We start from the raw sequence: 20,437 nt of genomic DNA, 5'->3' as shown, positions 1-20,437 counted from the left end.
AAGAGAGGGATGAGGGTGGAGGAGGAAGAGAGGGATGAGGGTAGAGGAGGAAGAGAGGGATGAGGGTGGAGGAGGAAGAGAGGGATGAGGGTGGAGGAGGAAGAGAGGGATGAGGGTAGAGGAGGAAGAGAGGGATGAGGGTAGAGGAGGAAGAGAGGGATGAGGGTGGAGGAGGAAGAGAGGGATGAGGGTGGAGGAGGAAGAGAGGGATGAGGGTAGAGGAGGAAGATAGGGATGAGGGTGGAGGAGGAAGAGAGGGATGAGGGTGGAGGAGGAAGAGAGGGATGAGGGTGGAGGAGGAAGAGAGGGATGAGGGTGGAGGAGGAAGAGAGATATGAGGGTGGAGGAGGAAGAGAGGGATGAGGGTGGAGGAGGAAGAGAGGGATGAGGGTGGAGGAGGAAGAGAGGGATGAGGGTGGAGGAGGAAGAGAGATATGAGGGTGGAGGAGGAAGAGAGGGATGAGGGTGCAGGAGGAAGAGAGGGATGAGGGTGGAGGAGGAAGAGAGGGATGAGGGTGGAGGAGGAAGAGAGGGATGAGGGTGGAGGAGGAAGAGAGGGATGAGGGTGAAGGAGGAAGAGAGGGATGAGGGTGGAGGAGGAAGAGAGGGATGAGGATGGAAGAAGAGGTAGAGGAGACTGGGGAGGGTAGAGGAGGAACAGGGTGAAAGAGGAGGCAGAAGATGGGGACGAGGGTGTAGGAGAAGGAGGAAGAGGGCGTAGGAGAAGGAGGGTGTATGAGGAGGAGAAGAAGTAGGGTGTAGGACGAGGATGGGGAGGAGCAGATATTAAAGGTCAAAGTAGAGGTGTGCTGTATTCTCTCTCACCTTCGTTAAAGCTACAGCAAATATACCTTCCGTTCATAACCATGTTACAGGAGACAACGGAGTGGGGCGGGGCAGCGAGAGAGAGAGAGAGAGAGAGAGAGAGAGAGAGAGAGAGAGAGAGAGAGAGAGAGAGAGAGAGAGAGAGAGAGAGAGAGAGAGCAGAAAGGAGAGAGAGGGAAGGAGAGATCGAGAGAAAGAGAGGGAGAGATCGAGAGAAAGAGAGGGAGAGACAGAAATAGAGAGAAACAGAGAGAGAAGGAGGGAGATAGAAAGAGAGAGAGACCCAATTCCATTAGAAACACTTCTCCCCTAATGCAGACAAACTATTCTCCGGCCCAAGGACAATCATTACCTGAGAGGAAAGCGGCAGCGTGTGCGTTAGGGGAAGAGATGCTTATACTGGGCCTGATCTTGAAAGGGCCTGTGCAATCGATCGCATTAAGCTCCCTGCGAAACAGAGAAATCAATATGTTTTTAAAGGCGAAGCAGGTTGCGTGCGGCATGCGCGTGTGGGCTCCATTGATACCAGGCGCACTTAGAGAGTGGCTGGAACTGAGGCAGGAAAACGATCTGAATTTGAGGTCAGGTCATCAGATTCCCAACCATTATCTTCCAGGTCAAGGATCTTATGACAAATGTGTGGGAGACTTCAAAAATAAACTCCTTCAGAAAACAACAACGTATAAATCAGAGGCATCTCAAGGAAATGATGCAACGAAACTCGGACTCAAACTCGAGGATTACAGCCAGAGGAGATGAGAGAGAGATAAAGAAGCCATTTCTCAGGGCATGTAGAGGCTCAGTCTGAGAGGGGCCAGATTAGACCAACACCCTGCATTCCTCCTGGGGCGAGCAGGAAGCCAAACCACCCTTGGCTCTCCCGACAAATTAATTGCTTGTTTAAAGACATCAAGAAAAAAATGCAATCAGTCCAGCAGCCAACGACCGGATTGGCCTACTGAGGCAGAGGCCAAGAAAATGGAGTTGGGGTGGGAGAGAGAGAGAGAGGTCAATCAATACAGACTACTGCCTAACCATATTTCGTATTTATTTATTTTTTGTAAGCTCTACTTTCGTCTTTTCTACCTTGTATGATGGCATTCCTATGCCCATCACTGTCACCTCCTAATCCTTCTATCCTCCTACCCACCCCACCTTCCGTCTCTCTCTGTCTCTTTATTTCTGTCTCTCTCTCTCTCTCTTTCCCGTTCTCTCTCCCTCTCTCTATCACACACACAGCAATCACTTCCTCTTGAGTTGGCATCTGGGGCAGAGTCTATGATCCAACAGAGGAATGGGGGTAGGAGAGGAAGAGAGAGAGAGAGGAAGAGACCAGACAGCTATCTAACACACTGTACTCTGGCCAGCTCTGACCAAACTGACATCATCTCACAGACTGCCATGAAACCAGTGTTTAATTATGACAGTGCACGTAACAGCAAAATCAAGAGGCAGAGAGGGAGAGAGAAAAAAGGGAAAGGGGGAGAACGTGCGAGGCAGGGAAGGGATAGAAAGAGAGAGAGAGAATGTGGGAGAGTGAGAGACACAGAAAGAGGCAGAGGGAGAGACAGAAAGAGACAGACAGAGTTGAGAATAACAGATGAGCCTGACGAATCAGGTGTGTCTGCCCTCTAGTGGCCATTGAGAGCACCGCACACAGCAGTCTGAAACACCTCTCTGGATATGATGTCATAGTGTGAAACTCCTGAGAGTCAGACAGAGGCATAGGCTACTGCAGACATGGCTGCAGCAGGAGTCAGCTTCAATAAGCCACACAGACACAAAGAACGCTGCTTGAATGTGTTATCACAGGGTGGTAAACAATGCTGAAAACGGCTGTAATAAAAACTGGTGCTGAATATCTTACGTATGGTAACCGTCTTAGCAAAACACTCCACACACATAGTAATATTATTCAGATACTCAGATTATTCAGGTCTATGTTTATCAACCACCTCGGGGAAGTTCAAATTTAGGATCAGAAGCTCTGTCTCTCCATTTAACTCGATTTCAATGACATAACTAATGCCAAGGAAATAGTCTAACGAGTTACATTCGCAAAATCCAATCAGACTTGCTTTAATTCAAGGGATTTGTACATTTAAAATTAAAACAGCCACCAACCGGGCCTACCCATATTTGGACTAGAGCAAGTAGCCTACCCAGTGTAGTAAGGAGAGTCAGAGTTGCTCATAGACGTGAGCAAGGAAGTGAGTCATGTTGACGGTAATGTTACGTCTCGCTTTCACCAGCCCAACAGACACGCCAATGCAAAACGTGAAACGTGGGCTGGTTTGACTGTACCGATCAGAGAACAAGGAAGCGACATGTGGTGATAATAACCCTGAAGTTTTATGTTCAGCAGTAGCAGAGAACATATCGACCAGACCGTCTACTATTGTGGATGTTAACAAACTTTTGTAAGTATTTTTTATTGGTATTTTTAGGCAGTGGGGTGTGATGATTTATTGTGCATTATTGTTCATACGAGGAAATAAATAAGGGTACTTACTGTATTAAAAAATGTAAAAATAGGGTATTTTCTATTATTGTCCTTGCGTTTTTAACCCTGTTACCAAAAGTAAACTTAACAGAACTATAGTTTCGCGTTAAAACATGCCTAGGTGTCGGCTACCTTCATTTCCTAAGTTTTGTCTAAGTATAGACTAGCCTACGGTATAGGATTTGAGAAAGTAGCCTGTCGTTCACAATAACATTAAATAAAACGTATATTTGGCTACATAGTGAATTTGTATCGTTTTTTACAAGTATACAAGTTTGTGAAAGCAGATCGAGTTCTAACATGACTTACTTTGGGAAAACCCATTCCGCGTAGGACGAAAGGGTTTTTACCAAACGAGAATTCAGGTGAAGAAAAAATGCGCAACTAAATTGTCTGATGTCAACAGTGTCATGTTGACCTCGTTGACAAATAGTTTTTGACATTGTTGCCTTGTTGGTAAATATTTGATTTATAACAGGTTACAGAAAGTAAAACTTTATCGAACATTTTGACATTTGGAGAACTCTTCCTAAATCCACAACTTAGGACACGTGTGTCTGGACGCTTACACGGTTCCTTTCTTTGTGAAGAGTAAACTTGGAACTCCAGTTTAGCTTCGATTTCATGTGAGATTATACACTGACATTCAAAACCACAAGCTGCGCTGATACTTCATCCATATTTTCTGTCATTAAGACACGGGTCCCCATGTTCAGGTGACACATGATGTAGCACTTTCATAGCCTATACAGAAAAAGGTTCTACTTATTCATTCACTTATAACAACAACAGTTCACAAGGAAAACTTCTAAGTTGCATTCCGGACAAATTGTTTGCAGTAAGCTCTTCACCTGTTTTGGATATGCTGACACAGTTATTGGTTTCGCCCCAGTGTGTGGTTGCTCGTCTACATGATTGAAGTGAATTTAGGCTGTCTACAAACAAATACATTCAGGGTGTTTTCACTCTCAACGCTTTTGAGTTTTTCCCTGGCTATGCTCTGACAGGTTTCCCATGTTTAACAAAATGGTAAACATGGATGGGCGTGCCTGCTATAATTGCAACTCCTGGTTGAACACCTGGATAAGCGAATTGGATAATATTAAGTTAATTTATTAGTTGTCATTTATGTTCCCTGTTAAACACTGGATTTATACAGCCCCTTTAAATCGAGTTTCTAACAAGGCTGACTAATTCAGCCCTCATTTAATAACAAAGGGATCCATGTTGTAACACTGTAGTTGTAACACTGTAGTTGTAACACTGTAGTTGTAACACTGTAACTTCACTCACAGGCAGCTGACGCTTCTGTACGAAACATGAACCACAGGCAGCTTAATTCATTATAATATATATTGTTTTTATTTATTTCTATTGTTTTTATTCCTAGCTCACTCAAGAAACCTGTTCTTACCATTTGTTATTGACAATGTATTTTACCTACCCCTTGGACAAAAGCTTTTGCAATTCCATCACCTTACACTGGAAATGGTAACAACAGATGTGGTGAGACAACTTGGAAGTACAAACCTTTATGCCAGCTATCTGTAGTAGGAAATCCTACCCTGAACATAGGTAGATGCAGGGTGTATTAAGTTGTTGATGATGCATCTGTGTGTGTGTGTGAGAGAGAGAGAGAGAGAGAGAGAGAGAGAGAGAGAGAGAGAGAGAGAGAGAGAGAGAGACAACAGCACATCATAGGGGGGACACTGTGTTCTAAACTGTCTGGCGTTAGCGATAGCTCTAATAGAAATACTGTAAAAAGTTTGGTTACAGCATGGTACAAAAACAAAGTTTTTCACACAAATCCAAGTTCTTAGGTTGGCTTCTCTAATTAATTTGATTAAAATATCAAAATGCTCTCACATCACATTATAGAAGGTGTTTTTCCGTCAAAAGTCCAAATTAGTACCAACCAACACCGTGAATCCTTAAAATGAGGAAGTCAACACCAGGGTATATCATTTACAAACCACACACATACTGCTATTATTTAATCATAGCACATATATTTCTTCGGGGCAAAACAAGAAACTATAGCCATTACATCTGGTGCCATTATCTGATTTATACCTTTACTGTTTTATACAGCTACACAATCAGAGTCCCTGACGCTAATAGGACAGAATATACAGTACATTTGCCAGAATAACACACACTGTCATGTAAGCTGGGCTTTTAGTTTGCATCTCATTTGCCCATGGTTCTTTGTGCTCTTTATGTAAACAACAGAATGTCATACACAAGGCTACGATATGGACCAGTCTCTCTAAAAAAATAAAGAACTCCATGCCAAGGTAACATAAATAGAAAACTCAAGGTCTGACAACACCAGGAAGGGCTGTTATCAGCAGAGCTTGAGTTCCTGTTAACCAACGTCAGACGCAAAGGCACCAACTGGTAGGCAAAGACAGTTCTTATTATACTCTCCTCAAAGTTCAAACTTCATCATCAGTAATGACTGCCTGTGCATCTGTAACTGACATGGAAATTGATACCATACTGTTGAATTGATGAAGATTGATTATGATTATTGATTCATCAGATCGAGAATGAAGCTCTTGAAACACCCCTTTAAGTATTGTTCTAATGGAAAACATATATTAAACTGTTGACTGATTATTAATACCACTGAATTATAAAAGATATTGAGCTTATGTGTGTGATCTGTGTAGCAGTGTCTAAGGAGCGGGGTGGGGGTGGGGGGCTACCCAGGAACAGGTGTCTTCCTTCTCAAACAAAGGCATAAGCTAGAAGTCAAGATTTATAGTTTTTTGGCCCTACGCCCAGAATCTTATCTTAAGTCAACAAAGGGCCGAGACAAACTACGAAAAGCCACCTTTTGGAAAACCAAGAACTGGGCCTTAATTTGGATGATTCACGACCAAGCGCCATCTCTTTGTATGCTGCATGAAGGTGTCTTGATCAAGAGACCGTTCACTGTTTACCAGCATCACAACACGTGTATCAAAATGTGAGCATTGCGTATAATAACTTGCATATAACAAGACATAACATGCCCTGTTACAGTACGGGGATTCAGACTGAACAACCCTCTGGCTCTGTGATTAGGCAGTATCACTTATTTAGCCTGTATTCAGTCATTGACATGTTAGCATAGCAGATTACACAGTTAAAGCTTGTCTTTGAAACTAATGTAATTACCTCAACATCATTTTTTTTGTCTGGTTTTCTTGTTTCCACAGAAAGGATGAAACGAGAGGTCAAGGCAGGGGTGAACTTCCTGAAGCGCCTTGCCGTGGAGCGAGGGGGGCTGGGCGAACATAAAGCAGAGGCCTTTGCGGAGAAGCTACGGGAGCTTCTGAGTGACAAATACAACGAGCACTGGTACCCCGACAACCCCAGCAAAGGACAGGCTTTTAGGTAGGAAAGATAGAGGCTTGACACTGATTAAAAATAAATAAATAAATAATTATAATACTACGGCGCCTTCGGCATATTCACCCAACCATGCAAATACATCATGATGTATAATCAGTTTTAGTAAATTGTTACAACCGTGATATATAGAATACAGGATAATGCCTGCAATGTTACAACTTAAGGCTGACAAATCCTCTCTGTATGAATACAGTTTGCTACAGTATGACCACAATATGTGTAAGGAAGAGTTTCTGGGCACATGTACAGCGTGTGTCTCTGTAGGGTCAAGGTCATGCAGCGAGGCCCCCTCTGAGCAGAATATAGCATGCAGTCCAGACAGTGGGGAGACATTAAGGAAAATCATGTACAAATAGGGCTTATGTGATTAACGACCACTTCACCTGCTGAACGTTCTAGTGTGTCAATACATTGACCACTGAAGACCCGTTAAGGAAGAAGTTCTGTGCATTCTATATCTGTACTGTCCAACTCATGTATTTAAGCACGACTGAGAGACAGAGTTCTCACTCATGCCATCAGTTTGTCTTGAACTGATTGTTTGATCCGGGCCGCTCGACTAATAAACCAAAGTCAACTCCTCTCCTTTGTCGTGACTCCTTCCGGCCTGCCTTCTCCAGAATTTACATCTTATCAATATGGATGACCACAATGCAACACACACTAGTATTGTTTGTTACAGTTGATCACAGTTCATGTCCAGGTGGTGACCTCTGACCTCCCTCCCTCAGGTGTGTCAGGATGAGCGCGGACATTGTGGAGTGCGACAAGGAGGTCCTGAGGGCTTGTGTGGAGAGTGACCTCCAACTCAGCCAGCTGGGTCTACAGAGGGAAGTCACCTTGTGGATCGACCCTCTGGAGGTGAGCGCAAGGTGAGTCACACATGACAATGGGAGGACACGGCCATGATGGGGTGACAGACCTCAGACAGCGAGAGAGCCTCGGGGGAAAACGACACCGCTGTTTTTCAGCCAGGCCATGTAAAAGTGTTGCCATTCCCGTTCGCATGACTAACGAGTGTAGGAGGGAAACCCAAGGTGTAACTCTAGTTGAAAAACCTATAATCCATTGGTGACTGTGTGGTTTGACAGGAACTGACATAGTCCTTTCCTGTGTCCACAGGTCAGGAGACAACAGCAGGTACTTCACCGTCGCTCGTTTCAACGAGGGGGAGGAGGATCAAGTGGAGGATGTGAAGACAGAGCGGAGTGAGGACTCGGCAACATCGGACTCTGGGAATCTGGATACGTCCGACTACCACTCTGCCACCTCTTCTGACTGTGGCTCCTCCATGTCCAGCGACACAGAGGAGGACGGGAAGGACGGAGAGACCGAGGCAAGACCAGACAAGAAAGACAAGACAAAGGACAAGACGGAGAAGGCGGAAGGCACGCTTGGTACGATAACCATGGTACCTAGACCACGGGACCGCTTGCGGAATCAACATAAGTTCTCCCCAAAAATGGTAAATGACTTTTACTACTGTGGTGTGAGTCAAATTCTTATCCCAAAAGAAAGAGGTTCCAAAGATTGTGGTAAATTATTTTAACCTCTATCAAACTAAATATATCAGAGCTATCAAAACGAAATACATTTACATGTTACATAGATTCATTAAAGCTCAAGTATCTATAACCGTGTCCTTGTTTATCACTTAAACCCCCATTTTCCCTTCTCTATCTGTAGGCCCCGACAACTATGCAGTACTTTTATCACCCGGGACCTGTTTGGCCTCAGTACAAGAAGAAGGTCCCTGTTTTCCTCACCACAGTGTGTGCACCTCCACCCCCACCCCCAGTATTTGGCTACTATGTTATGCCTCAGCCCTCCCCACAGTTCATTTTGCCCCATGCCACCCTTCAGCCATGGGGTGCTGTTATGGGCTAAACCACAACGTAAGACGGGGGTGGGAGAAAGGGTTAAAGAACAGCATGTTTGAGACAATCTTGCTTGTAGTTAATAATGATGACTTGGCGGGTTTCTAGTTCAAGTTAGGCACAATGTTCTCTGTAAAGGTCATAAATGACTTACTGGGGTAAATACAATTCAGAAAAGGAAACTAGGCAATAGCTTTTTTACACTCTTGGCAAATAATATCTTATTTTGGATAAAGGGACTACTTATCTTACCTACAGTATAAAGGGTTTACCCGCTGGTTATGTCTTCAAGGTAACCTCATCTGTTCTGTATACAGTGTATAGATCCTTGTTCTCGTGTGTTCATATACTTGGCTGACAAAATAACAATGTTATATTACCCCGTGTAACTTTGATTATCAATCTGTGAATCTTATTTCAGTTAAAATTATTTTAAAATAATTGTTGTTGTTTGATCTGCATTACAGACAGCATCTCAGGGAATCAGCAACAGACTGAATCAGCAACAGGCTGAATCAGCAACAAACTGAATCAGCAACAGACTGAATCAGCAACAGGCTGAATCAGCAATCGGCTGAATGCCATCAATGTCTGTAATACATTTGATCCTTGGATGTGATTCTCTTTAATCTTGTACCTCAGCCTCTCAATGCTGAAATTATAAATCCTGTGTATAGACTGTATAGCAGTATGTAGTCTTTGACACAAAATCCTTGTGTGTGTATTAGATTAGTTTTGATATTTAAATCTAGTGTGGATCACTGTTGTCACCTGACTGATAATAACCTATATATTTTTATACTAAATAATGTTTAAGCTACAATGCTGCAGCCTTTTGCAATCAATTGCCACATTCATCTTGCATGTATAGTTCTAGTTTAGTTATTAATTGACTTATTTATTTTTCCTTCATTGAATGGAACTCATGTCTATACTGTTAATTCAATTTCATGCACAATCCTTTTGGGTAGGTCTTGCCCTAAATGGTTTTCATGGTAATTTGCTTGCATGGACACATATAGCTTTAAATCGCTTTCTACACTGGAAAGGAGAACCCTGGACTTTAATACTGTTGGTAGTTTTCATACTAGTGATTATGTCCTTGTTGATATGTGCATATTTATTATTTAATTTACCTGTTTATTCTCAAACTGTGCTTTTTAAATCACATTTTATACCTTGCACCTCTATTTTCATATAATAGTTGATTAAATCTGTCAAGAACTGACGTAACATTTTGCTTTGTTTTTTGTTCTTATACATGTTCCTTAACTACAAATATACTGTACGGTTTGAAGTGTGAGATAGAGAGATTACACTAGCTCAGAGCAGGAGCGTTGCTAGACGGGCACATGCCCCTCCTTACTCGTATCACCTTTTTTACATTTACATTTAGCGACGCTCTTTCAGCACAGACCTAACAGGGGTGAGAGGCTGTGTGTGTGTGTGAGGAAATGTTTCATCTTTTACATAGTCCACACTGTCCTGTTGTTGAAATAAAGGCTGAGGTTTGTGGGGAGTGATTATGTTGTAACTGTAATTGGGACGTGTTTTCCCAAGATTGTGTTGTGTACTTCAAAATACATTTCAGTCTTTTGTTTTGTTCACTAGAAACTTAATTTAGCCACTAGAGGTCTCCCTCTATCCATTTTTATGAGTAGACTCACTTACTGTTAACAGTTTTTTCCGATTGCTTTGACACAAAAATGTCAAATAACAGTCAGTGAAACCTGACACTCAAGGAGAAAAACAGCAGCCCAGGGGTCTCAGTTATAAACGTTGCGTACGAACAAAACGGGGCTGAAAATGTGCGTAAGCCACTTCCCACGCAAAGGTTGTGATTTATAAAAAACAAACCTGACGGGAGAATGTGCGGTCCTCCACACAAACTCTGACCCATGCGTAGGCCTACGCACATATGACCGTACTGTAGTCAGACTGCAGAAAGTAAATGTGGGAAGAACGATTACTCGTAATATTTAGATATTTTGTTTTCCTCACACCATTTCATCATTATCGTGACGATTAAATCCAGCAGTGTTATTTGCGCTTGTACTGAGTGATAATTGTTCCATAAACACCTCGTACAATCCAGTGGCGGCTGCTGGTCTTTCAAACAGGGGAAGCTCATTTTCGGCGTACATCATATACATTTTCAGTTCACTGGCTAGTTCACCCCTACGACACTAGCCTAGCCTACTGTATGAATGAATGAACGAACGATCTAACCAAAAAATATTTAAACCCAAAGGAAATATGGGAATTAGGTTCAACTGAAACAAGGAATGTGATGCATAATTGTATGAAATGTATGATGAAAATTGGCTAGCAAATTCGCCAAGCAAATACCAAGAAATAGGTTGCAGCCGTTTGTCTTTCAACTACAGTTGCAAAATCCGTGATGGGACCGAGCTTGAATAGCTTCGTCGACTTTTTATAGTACAAAATCGCTGTCAATCAAAAGGAGATGCAGTCTTTCGACAGACCCTCCAATCATCACGCGGAAGCCCAGCGTCCAGGCCAGCCCACTCCTCCATTCACCCCCAGAGACGCTGAGCGTCCAGGGCGGGACACAATCTCAGCATTTATCCAATGACCGTATAGTTTCGAAGCACTGAAAAAACTTCAACAGGGAAATGCACTGTGGCGCTACGGGAATCTATGAGATGGAAATTAGTGATGGGGATTCCGGCTCTTTTTCGTGAGCCGGCTCGTATGGCTCAGCTCACTAAAAAGAGCCGGCTCTTTTGGCTCCCGAACGGCTCTTTAAAAAATACATGTTTTAACTATGAATTTAACTATGATAGGTGTGAAAACAATTTGAATTAAATTATGAAATGAAATCATACTCGACCTTAACCACATATCTTTAAAAATGCATTGATTTTTCATGGCTCTCCTCCAAGTTTTGACTACTCTCTGACTGTGTGTGAGTTGGCTCGGCCCTCCCTCATGCAGGATTGACAGGAACAGAATGTGAGGATGATCGTGTGCGCTTTTAAGCCTACAAGTATTTTTTTGTTGTTATTTGAATTAGTCAATTATTTTAAATACAATTAAAATTCATTATTTCATAATCATTTAGTTTTTATAGGCTGTATTAATCTATTATAAATAGAGTCGGCTCTTCAGATATGCGAGCCAGCTCCCGACGTTCACCTTCAAGAGCCGGCTCTTAGAGCCGGATCGTTCGCGAACGACCCATCACTAATGGAAATCAGTCAGTCGACCTGCTAATATATGTAGTTGATTCTGAACGAACTCGTCTACGATATGAACGTGTTCTAACGCATTTAAAATGTTAACACAATAGTAAATATTTGACCATGATTTTTTAGAAATGTTAGGGGAAGCTGAGCTTCCCTTTTAGTCTTAAAGAAATCACCACTGGTACAATCCAACTCAAAAATAAATAAATAAATAAATTCAGCGCTGTCTCAGTCTCTCCATCAGATTGTCCACTACCGGAGTGCAGGAGGGGGAGATGCCCCGACTGCATGGAATACAGGATAACATCACATATCCAACCTTTAAATAACTGCAGAACACAGTGTAGGTATAACTACATATATGTATTTAATACTGTGCATATATCATCATATGTCAAAAACTGGAAAAGTCGTTAAGCTCCCGCGCAATCGCTACACTCTACGTCCTCGTAATTATCAGTCCAAACTTTAATAGACTACTGTTCATAACAAAACGCTTATGTTTTCAAATTGAATCAGTGGCACAGTTGACGCCACTTGCACCAGTTTTTTTTATTGGTGATCCAGTGGCCACCAAATAATGTGGTTTTCGGACCTCCACCAATAGGCTAACAGTGTCTGAGAAGTTGCGCTGTTTTTTCTTCTTTTTTTTCACCGGTCGCATGATTCACCGTAAAGAACAATTATTGTTTTTATAATTTGCAATTTTAATTATTACTTTTATCACTTGTATTATTGTTTTTATTGATTTTATGTAAAGCACCTTGAACTACAATTCTTGTATGAAATGTGCTATATAAATAAAGTCTTACTTACTACTTACTTACTAAATTTAAGATTTTATTACTGCAGAAGACAAACCGTCATTTATAATAACTAACTGCTAAAAGTGGGAGTCAGGTGGCTGAGCGGTGAGAGAATCGGGCTAGTAATCCGAAGGTTGCCAGTTCGATTCCCGGTCATGCCAACTGACGCTGTGTCCTTGGGCAAGACACTTCACCCTACTTGCCTCGGGGGAATGTCCCTGTACTTACTGTAAGTCGCTCTGGATAAGAGCGTCTGCTAAATGACTAAATGTAAAAGTCTGACAAGTGTAGTCGGTCTCCTATTGGCTGTTCAGCCTTTCTTACAGTGGCTGTATAGAAAACATTGTTATATTGTGTAGTGTATCACGTTAAGAATATTGAATGTGATCTAATAAAATGACTGTTAAACATTAGACCCAAGTCTTTGTCTTGTTCTTAACCTTGTTACTGTGAGTACCCTGTCTTTCCTTTATTATCAAGAATAACCCCTTGTTTGATGCTCTACCTGGCAAACTCTTGGGTCCTACCCCACCACAAACCGTAACAGAAGGACAAAACCATCATTGGACCCAGCGGAGCGTTACCCCAACCCTTTCAAAGGCACCCGCCTAGCCTTTGGGGGACCCCGGACTGCTCACCGGCGGAAGGCCCACCCCAAGAACCGGCTCCAGACCCAGCCCGAACCCTGACTCCAGCCACGGTCCTGCCCTGTGCCCCTGCCTCGTCCCGAGGTTGTGCTGCCCAGTGCCCAGCTGCAGTGCTGAACAGATTCCCCATTAAGACTTTTCACATTATCCTGTGCTCTTGTGCATTGGTCTTACGTAAACGACCAGGCTTTTGGGGGGACTTGAATGAATGAGTGTCTTTTGTAAAGCTGCAATATTGTAGAATCAGATTTGGAACGACCAGCTGATGTTGCAATGGCTGAAAGGGTCATCCCTCTGGCCTTCATCTGGAAAACCTGCTGTTGCACGGATTCAGTCACTTTAGAGCGGCATACACAGTGAGGGGAACATTCTGTGATCCACCGCTGATTTTGTACATTTGCCCACTGACAAAGAAATGATCTATAATTTTAATGGTATGTTTATTTGAACAGTGAGAGACAGAATAACAACAAAATCCAGAAAAACGCATTTCAAAATTTTTATAAATTGATTTGGCTTTTAATGAGTGAAAGAAGTATTTGACCCCTCTGCAAACCATGACTTACTTGGTGGCAAAACCCTTGTTGGCAATCACAGAGGTCAGACGTTTCTTGTAGTTGGCCACCAGGTTTACACACATCTTAGGAGGGATTTTGTCCCACTCTTTGCAGATCTTCTCTTGTTACAGAACTCAGGGAATCCTGGCAGAACACTGAATTAACAGACAAGACAAAACGGAGGGCACCAACCGGCCGAGGCTGCCATCAGCGGTGCCAGCTTGATCAGATCACTGCACTGTACTAATTTATGTAATAAAATTTACTGATCTTTACTTAAAGTATATCCACTTTAAATTGCCATTCTGTTTGCTAGCCAGCATTTCATCCATAAAGAAACCCCTTTGAAAGCAGAGATTCAATGTTATGTCAGCACTAAGGAGGCCATGTCGGTTGCAAAAGCGAATTCGCTTCAGGTGATCATAATCTAATCGAAACTTAAAATACCAGATATATGTTGATACATGACCTGAAGAAATGAAACCAAATCATGTAGCACATCAATTCAAAACCAGCTCAGTAGCCTGTACTGCACAATACCGACAATAGAATACTTACACTAGGCTATAGTTGGTTATAGACTACTGTATGTTTTTCATACTGTATTTTATTATACTGTATAGTCTAACAAACCTATATATAGGCCTGCTATAAAATGTCTAAAAACCAAATTGCGTGCAGGGACCACCAGAGTTTAAAGTATTAAAGACAGTCTATATGTACTGATGTCTAATTTCAGTTGATTGTGGCCTGTGTTATGCCCTACCTGTCTATAGGCTAGGCCTATAGGTGTTACTTGGGGTAGGACCCAAACGCAGGAGAGTAGCCAGGCACTACATCAAAAAAGGTTTATTCATCAGAATGGGAAAACAAACAAGGTACTCACAGTAACATAGGGTAAGGACAAGACAAAGACTGGACACACAACAAGAACCTAAATACACAGAACCAAACAAGACACAGGTGAATATAATGAGACTAACGAGAACTGAAACCACTGAACGAGACACAGGCGAAGACAATGACAGACACGGAAACACTAGGGCAGGGCAAAACCAAAAACGGGGGCACGGCTGTGGCCGTGACAATAGGTAGGCTATCCATTTCACAGAAATGAGTTGTTTATTTTCCCGTTTAATTTTGGTTTTACCCCGCAATAAACCACTCCCAGAAAACACCTTTAAATGCTTCAACTCAACCTGCCCAGCCTCAGTCGGACTTTCATAGAGTAACCAATTTGCATCACAATGCATTTCGTCGTACTTTTCGTTGGATGTGCGCTGTTTTCCACAGGTAAGTCTCAAATACACTATAGCCTATCCTAGTCTGGTTGCATAGTTTCAGCTAAAATATATTTGGCTACCTATGGCTGCAGATTTATATCCTAAGGTTTTGGTTATGTGATTTCCAAATAAAAGTAGCCTAATCCAACTACAATCATTGATGCAAGCCTTCTGTTTTGTATTCTCATAATATCAGGTCTATTGTCAATTTATGTGCAGTTTCTAATAACCGAAATAACCTGTTCTGATACACCCATATTTTAGCCTTCACACTCAACTGTTACGAGTGCGTACCCGGGGCATCAGGATCATGCGTGGATACCCAGAAGACATGTCCCAGTTCCACTCAATGTGCAGCAATGAGGGTCACATCTTACGCGGGTCAGATATTTGAATGCGACACGTATTTCATTTTATTATGTTGTAGCCTATATTGGCTTTATCAAGATATGAGTTATTGGCCAAATTGTTTTCATTACAAACATAATGAAATCCTGTTTTGAATGACTGTAATTGTTTTCCATAACTATCAAGGAGGGTCAAAAATCGTAGATATGACCGTGAAGAGCTGTGCTGCGCCTGCTGAGTGCCTGACAGGGTCGCTTAACTTAGGAATCTCAAGGACATTGCTAAATAGCAAGTGCTGCACCAAGGACCTCTGCAACTCTCGGACTGTCCCAGGTTAGTCTTTCCGTGTAAACCAATATTATAGTTTTTATGTAAAATCTATATGTATTTTTTATAATAATGATATTATTTATTATAAATATTCATAATCAGGCATGCAAACAGGTCAGGGGTAAAAAAGGTGAGAAGGATACGGCGAACCGCCGACCCTCTGGGGGCATGCTCCCCCGGAAGGAAATGTATAACATTTTAAAGTTATCCGCATCAATCAGGTGCACTTTGAGAGCACAATTAAGAGCCTTTGTCAATGTAGAATCTGTGCTCTTGTAAACGATGTCATGTTCTTTTAACCATGAAGACATTTTTTATATAGCATAGCCTATATCATAAACAACTATTAAACAAACAGCAAATGTTTACTCCTCGACAGGTCTGCAAACGCCTTTGTAAACCGAGATTTGTTAAAACGTTTGTTAACCGAGATCGTAGGTCGAGGTTTACAAACAAATCGTTTTAACAAATCGAGGCGACAAAGCGTTTGCTGACCTGTCGAGGAGTAGACGTTTGGTTTCTTATATACTACAACAATACGTGGGAATATCACAAATCAAACACGTCGAATCTGGAGCAGACGCCATGTTGTCAGAGCAATCAGCTGCACTTGCACTGGTGACGTCACTACACCTCCAAGGCAACATATCAACAACATCAATTCGTCTTCTATTTGCTTCAGATACTTCTTTAAAACGGGAAGCGATTGCGGGGCGTTTGCGGACCTGTGCAAAAACCATATTTGGTTGTTTTAGTTTTTTGGGGGGCAATTTAGGCTACTTTGTTGCCGAGCAGGTGTATATAAACGGTATTATTAACTTTTGACAACGTCTTCTGGACCAATAGGAACAGCGTATTGGTCCAATTATTACACTAGTATATAAGAAACAAGATTACTGTAATGTTCATGATTTATAACATGTGATGTTATAATTGTTGGAATATCTCCACATGTGATGTCTCAGTTTGTAAGGAGACATTGTTTTATTTCGTCCACAAAAGGGCGCTTTAGTTTGGTTCGTGGTGTTGAGACTGCAGAAGCAGCGTGACAACAGAAATAAATATGGCGGTGTTAGCATGAGACGCAAATGATTGTAACCGAGATATATACATTCACTAAAGGATATAAAAGCAATTTTACTGTGCCCGAGATTTATCAAAACATTACAATTACCTGTGAACTACTTTTACTTTATAAGTCAAAAGCATCCCTTACTGTAAAGCTAACACATCCAATAAATATAATTTTTTATATTGTATTAAAATTGTTCTACTAGATGATGCAAGATTGGTCTGTAAACCTCTCCCTACTCTACCTCTGATTGGCTGTGAGGTTTAGGCATTAGGAGTGACAATTAGTTACAGAGCCAGTTGTAAGAGGATTGTCGTGTAAACGTGCAATATGAGAACTCTCCCCTGGTTATACAATGTCTATAGCCTATGGTAACTTCAGTGCTTCTTTTTTTCTGCGACACAGAATCCAGCAGTGATACCCCAAATGGGAAACAGTGCTACACATGCAACGGCCAGGATTGCCTCAACCCTCTAAACTGCCTGGGGGACGAGAATAGCTGTATCTCCACTACAAGTAATGTTTCACATGATTGGTTCTCTATTATTCCCAAAGATTTCAAATTCCACTCATGACAGTGCTTGTTGTTCTATACATCAAATGTTCAGAATTATTTTTTTTGTCTGTGCACAGCACAGGTGTGTGTAAACCGAGGGAATAACAGTGCTTCTTCTTGTGCTTGTAGCTGAGGACTCAGGCCAGAAGGTTTCCATGAAGGGATGTGCCAGCAAGAGCTTGTGTACAGGGTCCATGTCAGCTCAACTGCCAGGCATGAGCTTCAAGCTGGACTGCTGTGAAGGCAACCTGTGCAACGACGCGCGGAGCCTCGCCGCGAGCCTGCTGCTACTGGTGGCCCCCCTGCTCTCTGTCGCCCTCTTCCACTGAGAAGCACAGTCCAATGATGATTCCCCTCATCCAACCATCTTTCTCTGCTGCTTTCCTCTGTGCTCACAATCTGCTCATCCTCTGCCCTGCAACACCCCTCCCCATCATGATCGCATCCCTTTGCCATCTTTGTTTTGTGCCTTTTACTTAATGTGGTGTCGAGGGGATATTTCTTTGTGTTTTATAGAAGTCGATCTGTTAATCATGTCTTGTGATCCATACCCATCTTTGGAATGCAAAACACCCCCCAACTTCCTCTCCCCCCCCCCTTCCTCAATAACCTGACTATCCCTAAAAATTGTTATATACTGAAGAAATTTGAACACACTATGCACTATCCAATTTGTGACTATTTGAGTCGTTTAATAATGACAATGAGATTTATTTTTTTATCATACACATCCATTGTCGCCGGGGTTACAGCCGCAAGCCTTTTGAGTGTAGCCCTGAATATAAATTTTATATCTCTACAAAACAAATTGTGCTTCGTGTGTGATTTCGATGATGTTTTTGAAACATGATGTAACAGTCTGTCAAAATATATGTTGTGTCTAGCATGTCAGTGAATGTCTCTAGCTCTGACTAACTGTCTGAGGGGGTGTGGGTCTGATGGTCCACGCTGAGTGACCTGTAAGGGGAGCCTGCACCCCTGGAGCACTGACGGTTAAACGGCGCTCAGTTTTACAGCCCTGTAGTTCCTGATGCCTCCTATAGGGGGAGGAAAAGGTTGAGGTGCACAAAGGAGGAATGCTAAATATGTATAATCTGCTTATTGTTTTCCGTTGGGTTATTTGGAGAACCGATTAGCTAATAAAGTAGGTACAGCAACTTAATGTATAGTATCTAAACAGTTACTAACATTTTATAATGATAATGGGGTGAAACCAAAATGCAAACAATTTTATATTTTAGGGTAGTCTAGTAATTTCTCATTCTGATAGGACAAGACTGGTTGCCTATTTACCTGATTTCCCCTTAAAATCGACACTCGAAACAAACACATTTTTAAACCATGGTCTGGGTGGACGTCTGGTTGGACAATTCGCGCATCCGCATTGTCCATTATTTTATGATATTGTACACCTCGTCTGGCATTATCCCTTACATAACCGTCCCTTCCATAAACGTAGACTCATTGAGTGTTTATGTAAATTAAAATATAAACATTGCATTAAAATATAGACAGTGTAATGAGCTGCACTATGGATTAAAACATCTGTAGATGTTCCCCGTTTGTCTTCATACATAGCCTAGAGAAGACAATTGTGTTTTTGTGAATTGAAACACATAGTTGGATCAATTCAGACAATGCAATGACATGATCTTCCACTGTAGCCTAGATATCACCGTAGATTTTCATTTACACCGGAGGCAGTGCAATTGAATTATATTAGCCCATCAGACATAGGCTACAGTTTAATCATCTGCACCATTACTGAAATATCTGCTATACTCACTATTGATTGTCATACAGCTACAGAACAGTATCCTACATAATATTTTGACAACAAACACAAACTCCCTTTTTGTAATATTCCAAGAGCCATTTATTTTACCATCTGATAAGAAAAAGAAAACATTTCCCTACTACGAAAAAAACAGCTAAAAACAGCCAAGGCTGGTTTAACTGGTTTGGGATTGTCTCCCAGCCTAGCCAAGCTGGTGATCAGCTGGTGGGTGGGTCAGATGGACTCCCCTTCTGGCCAAGCTGGTGTTCAGCTGGTGGGTGGGTCAGATGGACTCCCCTTCTGGCCAAGCTGGTGTTCAGCTGGTGGGTGGGTCAGATGGACTCCCCTTCTGGCCAAGCTGGTGTTCAGCTGGTGGGTGGGTCAGATGGACTCCCCTTCTGGCCAAGCTGGTGTTCAGCTGGTGGGTGGGTCAGATGGACTCCCCTTCTGGCCAAGCTGGTGTTCAGCTGGTGGGTGGGTCAGATGGACTCCCCTTCTGGCCAAGCTGGTGTTCAGCTGGTGGGTGGGTCAGATGGACTCCCCTTCTGGCCAAGCTGGTGTTCAGCTGGTGGGTGGGTCAGATGGACTCCCCTTCTGGCCAAGCTGGTGTTCAGCTGGTGGGTGGGTCAGATGGACTCCCCTTCTGGCCAAGCTGGTGTTCAGCTGGTGGGTGGGTCAGATGGACTCCCCTTCTGGCCAAGCTGGTGTTCAGCTGGTGGGTGGGTCAGATGGACTCCCCTTCTGGCCATGCTGGTGTTCAGCTGGTGGGTGGGTCAGATGGACTCCCCTTCTGGCCAAACTGGTGTTCAGCTGGTGGGTGGGTCAGGTGGACTCCCCTTCTGGCCAAGCTGGTGTTCATTTGACCTATTTACTAATTAATAAGATAGCTCCTACTGACAATGGTAATTACAAGGGTAGTCAGGCAAGCTGGTTAGCATAGTTTAACCCTTGTGTTATCTTCGGGTCATTCTGACCCATCAGTCATTGTGACCCACCGTCGTATTGCGACAAATTTACCTGATACAAAAACAAAGTGAAGCATTTTCTTTTAACTGTCGGGCTGTCTCAGACCCCCCACATTGGAATGGTTAAAAGAAAATTATTTTTATTTGTTTTTGTATTGGGTAAAATTGGGTAAACACAACGATGGTTCGTTATGAACCTTTGGGTCATGTGACCCGAAGGCAGCACGAGGGTTAACTGCTCCAAAGACTCAAAATACCCAAAAGAAGGAACAAATCGTTC

General features: G+C 42.5%; 2 protein-coding genes across 5 annotated transcripts; both read left to right on the top strand.

Annotated features, from left to right (window-relative positions):
- Positions 1-3,085: 3,085 nt before the first annotated feature.
- si:dkey-79d12.5 (maternal B9.15 protein) lies at positions 3,086-9,840 on the top strand. 3 transcript variants are annotated; one of them, XM_067238707.1, is made up of 6 exons: positions 3,086-3,245; positions 6,535-6,712; positions 7,462-7,602; positions 7,853-8,195; positions 8,417-8,625; positions 9,075-9,840. In XM_067238707.1, exons 2-5 carry the CDS (start codon positions 6,540-6,542, stop codon positions 8,615-8,617), a joined length of 858 nt encoding a protein of 285 aa, XP_067094808.1. In that variant the 5' UTR covers positions 3,086-3,245; positions 6,535-6,539; the 3' UTR covers positions 8,618-8,625; positions 9,075-9,840. The 3 variants fall into 3 exon arrangements, with proteins under 3 accessions (XP_067094808.1, XP_067094809.1, XP_067094805.1); XM_067238708.1 differs by having other exon boundaries at positions 6,535-6,676; positions 8,417-9,840; XM_067238704.1 differs by having other exon boundaries at positions 8,417-9,840.
- A 5,204-nt stretch (positions 9,841-15,044) lies between these two features.
- Positions 15,045-18,211, top strand: LOC136944693 (urokinase plasminogen activator surface receptor-like). Of its 2 annotated transcripts, XM_067238554.1 has the most exons (5): positions 15,045-15,119; positions 15,374-15,490; positions 15,644-15,790; positions 17,265-17,375; positions 17,545-18,211. In XM_067238554.1, the coding sequence occupies exons 1-5, from the start codon at positions 15,074-15,076 to the stop codon at positions 17,742-17,744; spliced, it is 621 nt and encodes a 206-aa protein (XP_067094655.1). In that variant the 5' UTR covers positions 15,045-15,073; the 3' UTR covers positions 17,745-18,211. The 2 variants fall into 2 exon arrangements, with proteins under 2 accessions (XP_067094655.1, XP_067094656.1); XM_067238555.1 differs by lacking the exons at positions 15,374-15,490; positions 15,644-15,790 and having other exon boundaries at positions 15,068-15,119.
- Positions 18,212-20,437: the final 2,226 nt, after the last annotated feature.

The sequence above is a fragment of the Osmerus mordax genome, chromosome 6, assembly GCF_038355195.1.
Source record: "Osmerus mordax isolate fOsmMor3 chromosome 6, fOsmMor3.pri, whole genome shotgun sequence".
Lineage (NCBI taxonomy): Eukaryota > Metazoa > Chordata > Actinopteri > Osmeriformes > Osmeridae > Osmerus > Osmerus mordax.
The sequence above is the reverse complement of the archived record's forward strand: the minus strand, read 5'-3'. Positions and strand labels throughout refer to the sequence as shown.

Excerpts from the sequence above, each read along its gene's own strand:
- si:dkey-79d12.5 (XM_067238707.1), top strand. The coding sequence starts at position 6,540 with ATGAAACGAGAGGTCAAGGCAGGGGTGAACTTCCTGAAGCGCCTTGCC. Across the intron at positions 7,603-7,852 it reads CCTCTGGAGGTGAGCGCAAG|GTCAGGAGACAACAGCAGGT; the intron begins GTGAGTCACACA and ends CTGTGTCCACAG. Across the intron at positions 8,196-8,416 it reads ATAAGTTCTCCCCAAAAATG|GCCCCGACAACTATGCAGTA; the intron begins GTAAATGACTTT and ends CTCTATCTGTAG.
- LOC136944693 (XM_067238554.1), top strand. The coding sequence starts at position 15,074 with ATGCATTTCGTCGTACTTTTCGTTGGATGTGCGCTGTTTTCCACAG. Across the intron at positions 15,120-15,373 it reads ATGTGCGCTGTTTTCCACAG|CCTTCACACTCAACTGTTAC; the intron begins GTAAGTCTCAAA and ends CCCATATTTTAG. Across the intron at positions 15,791-17,264 it reads CAACTCTCGGACTGTCCCAG|AATCCAGCAGTGATACCCCA; the intron begins GTTAGTCTTTCC and ends TCTGCGACACAG.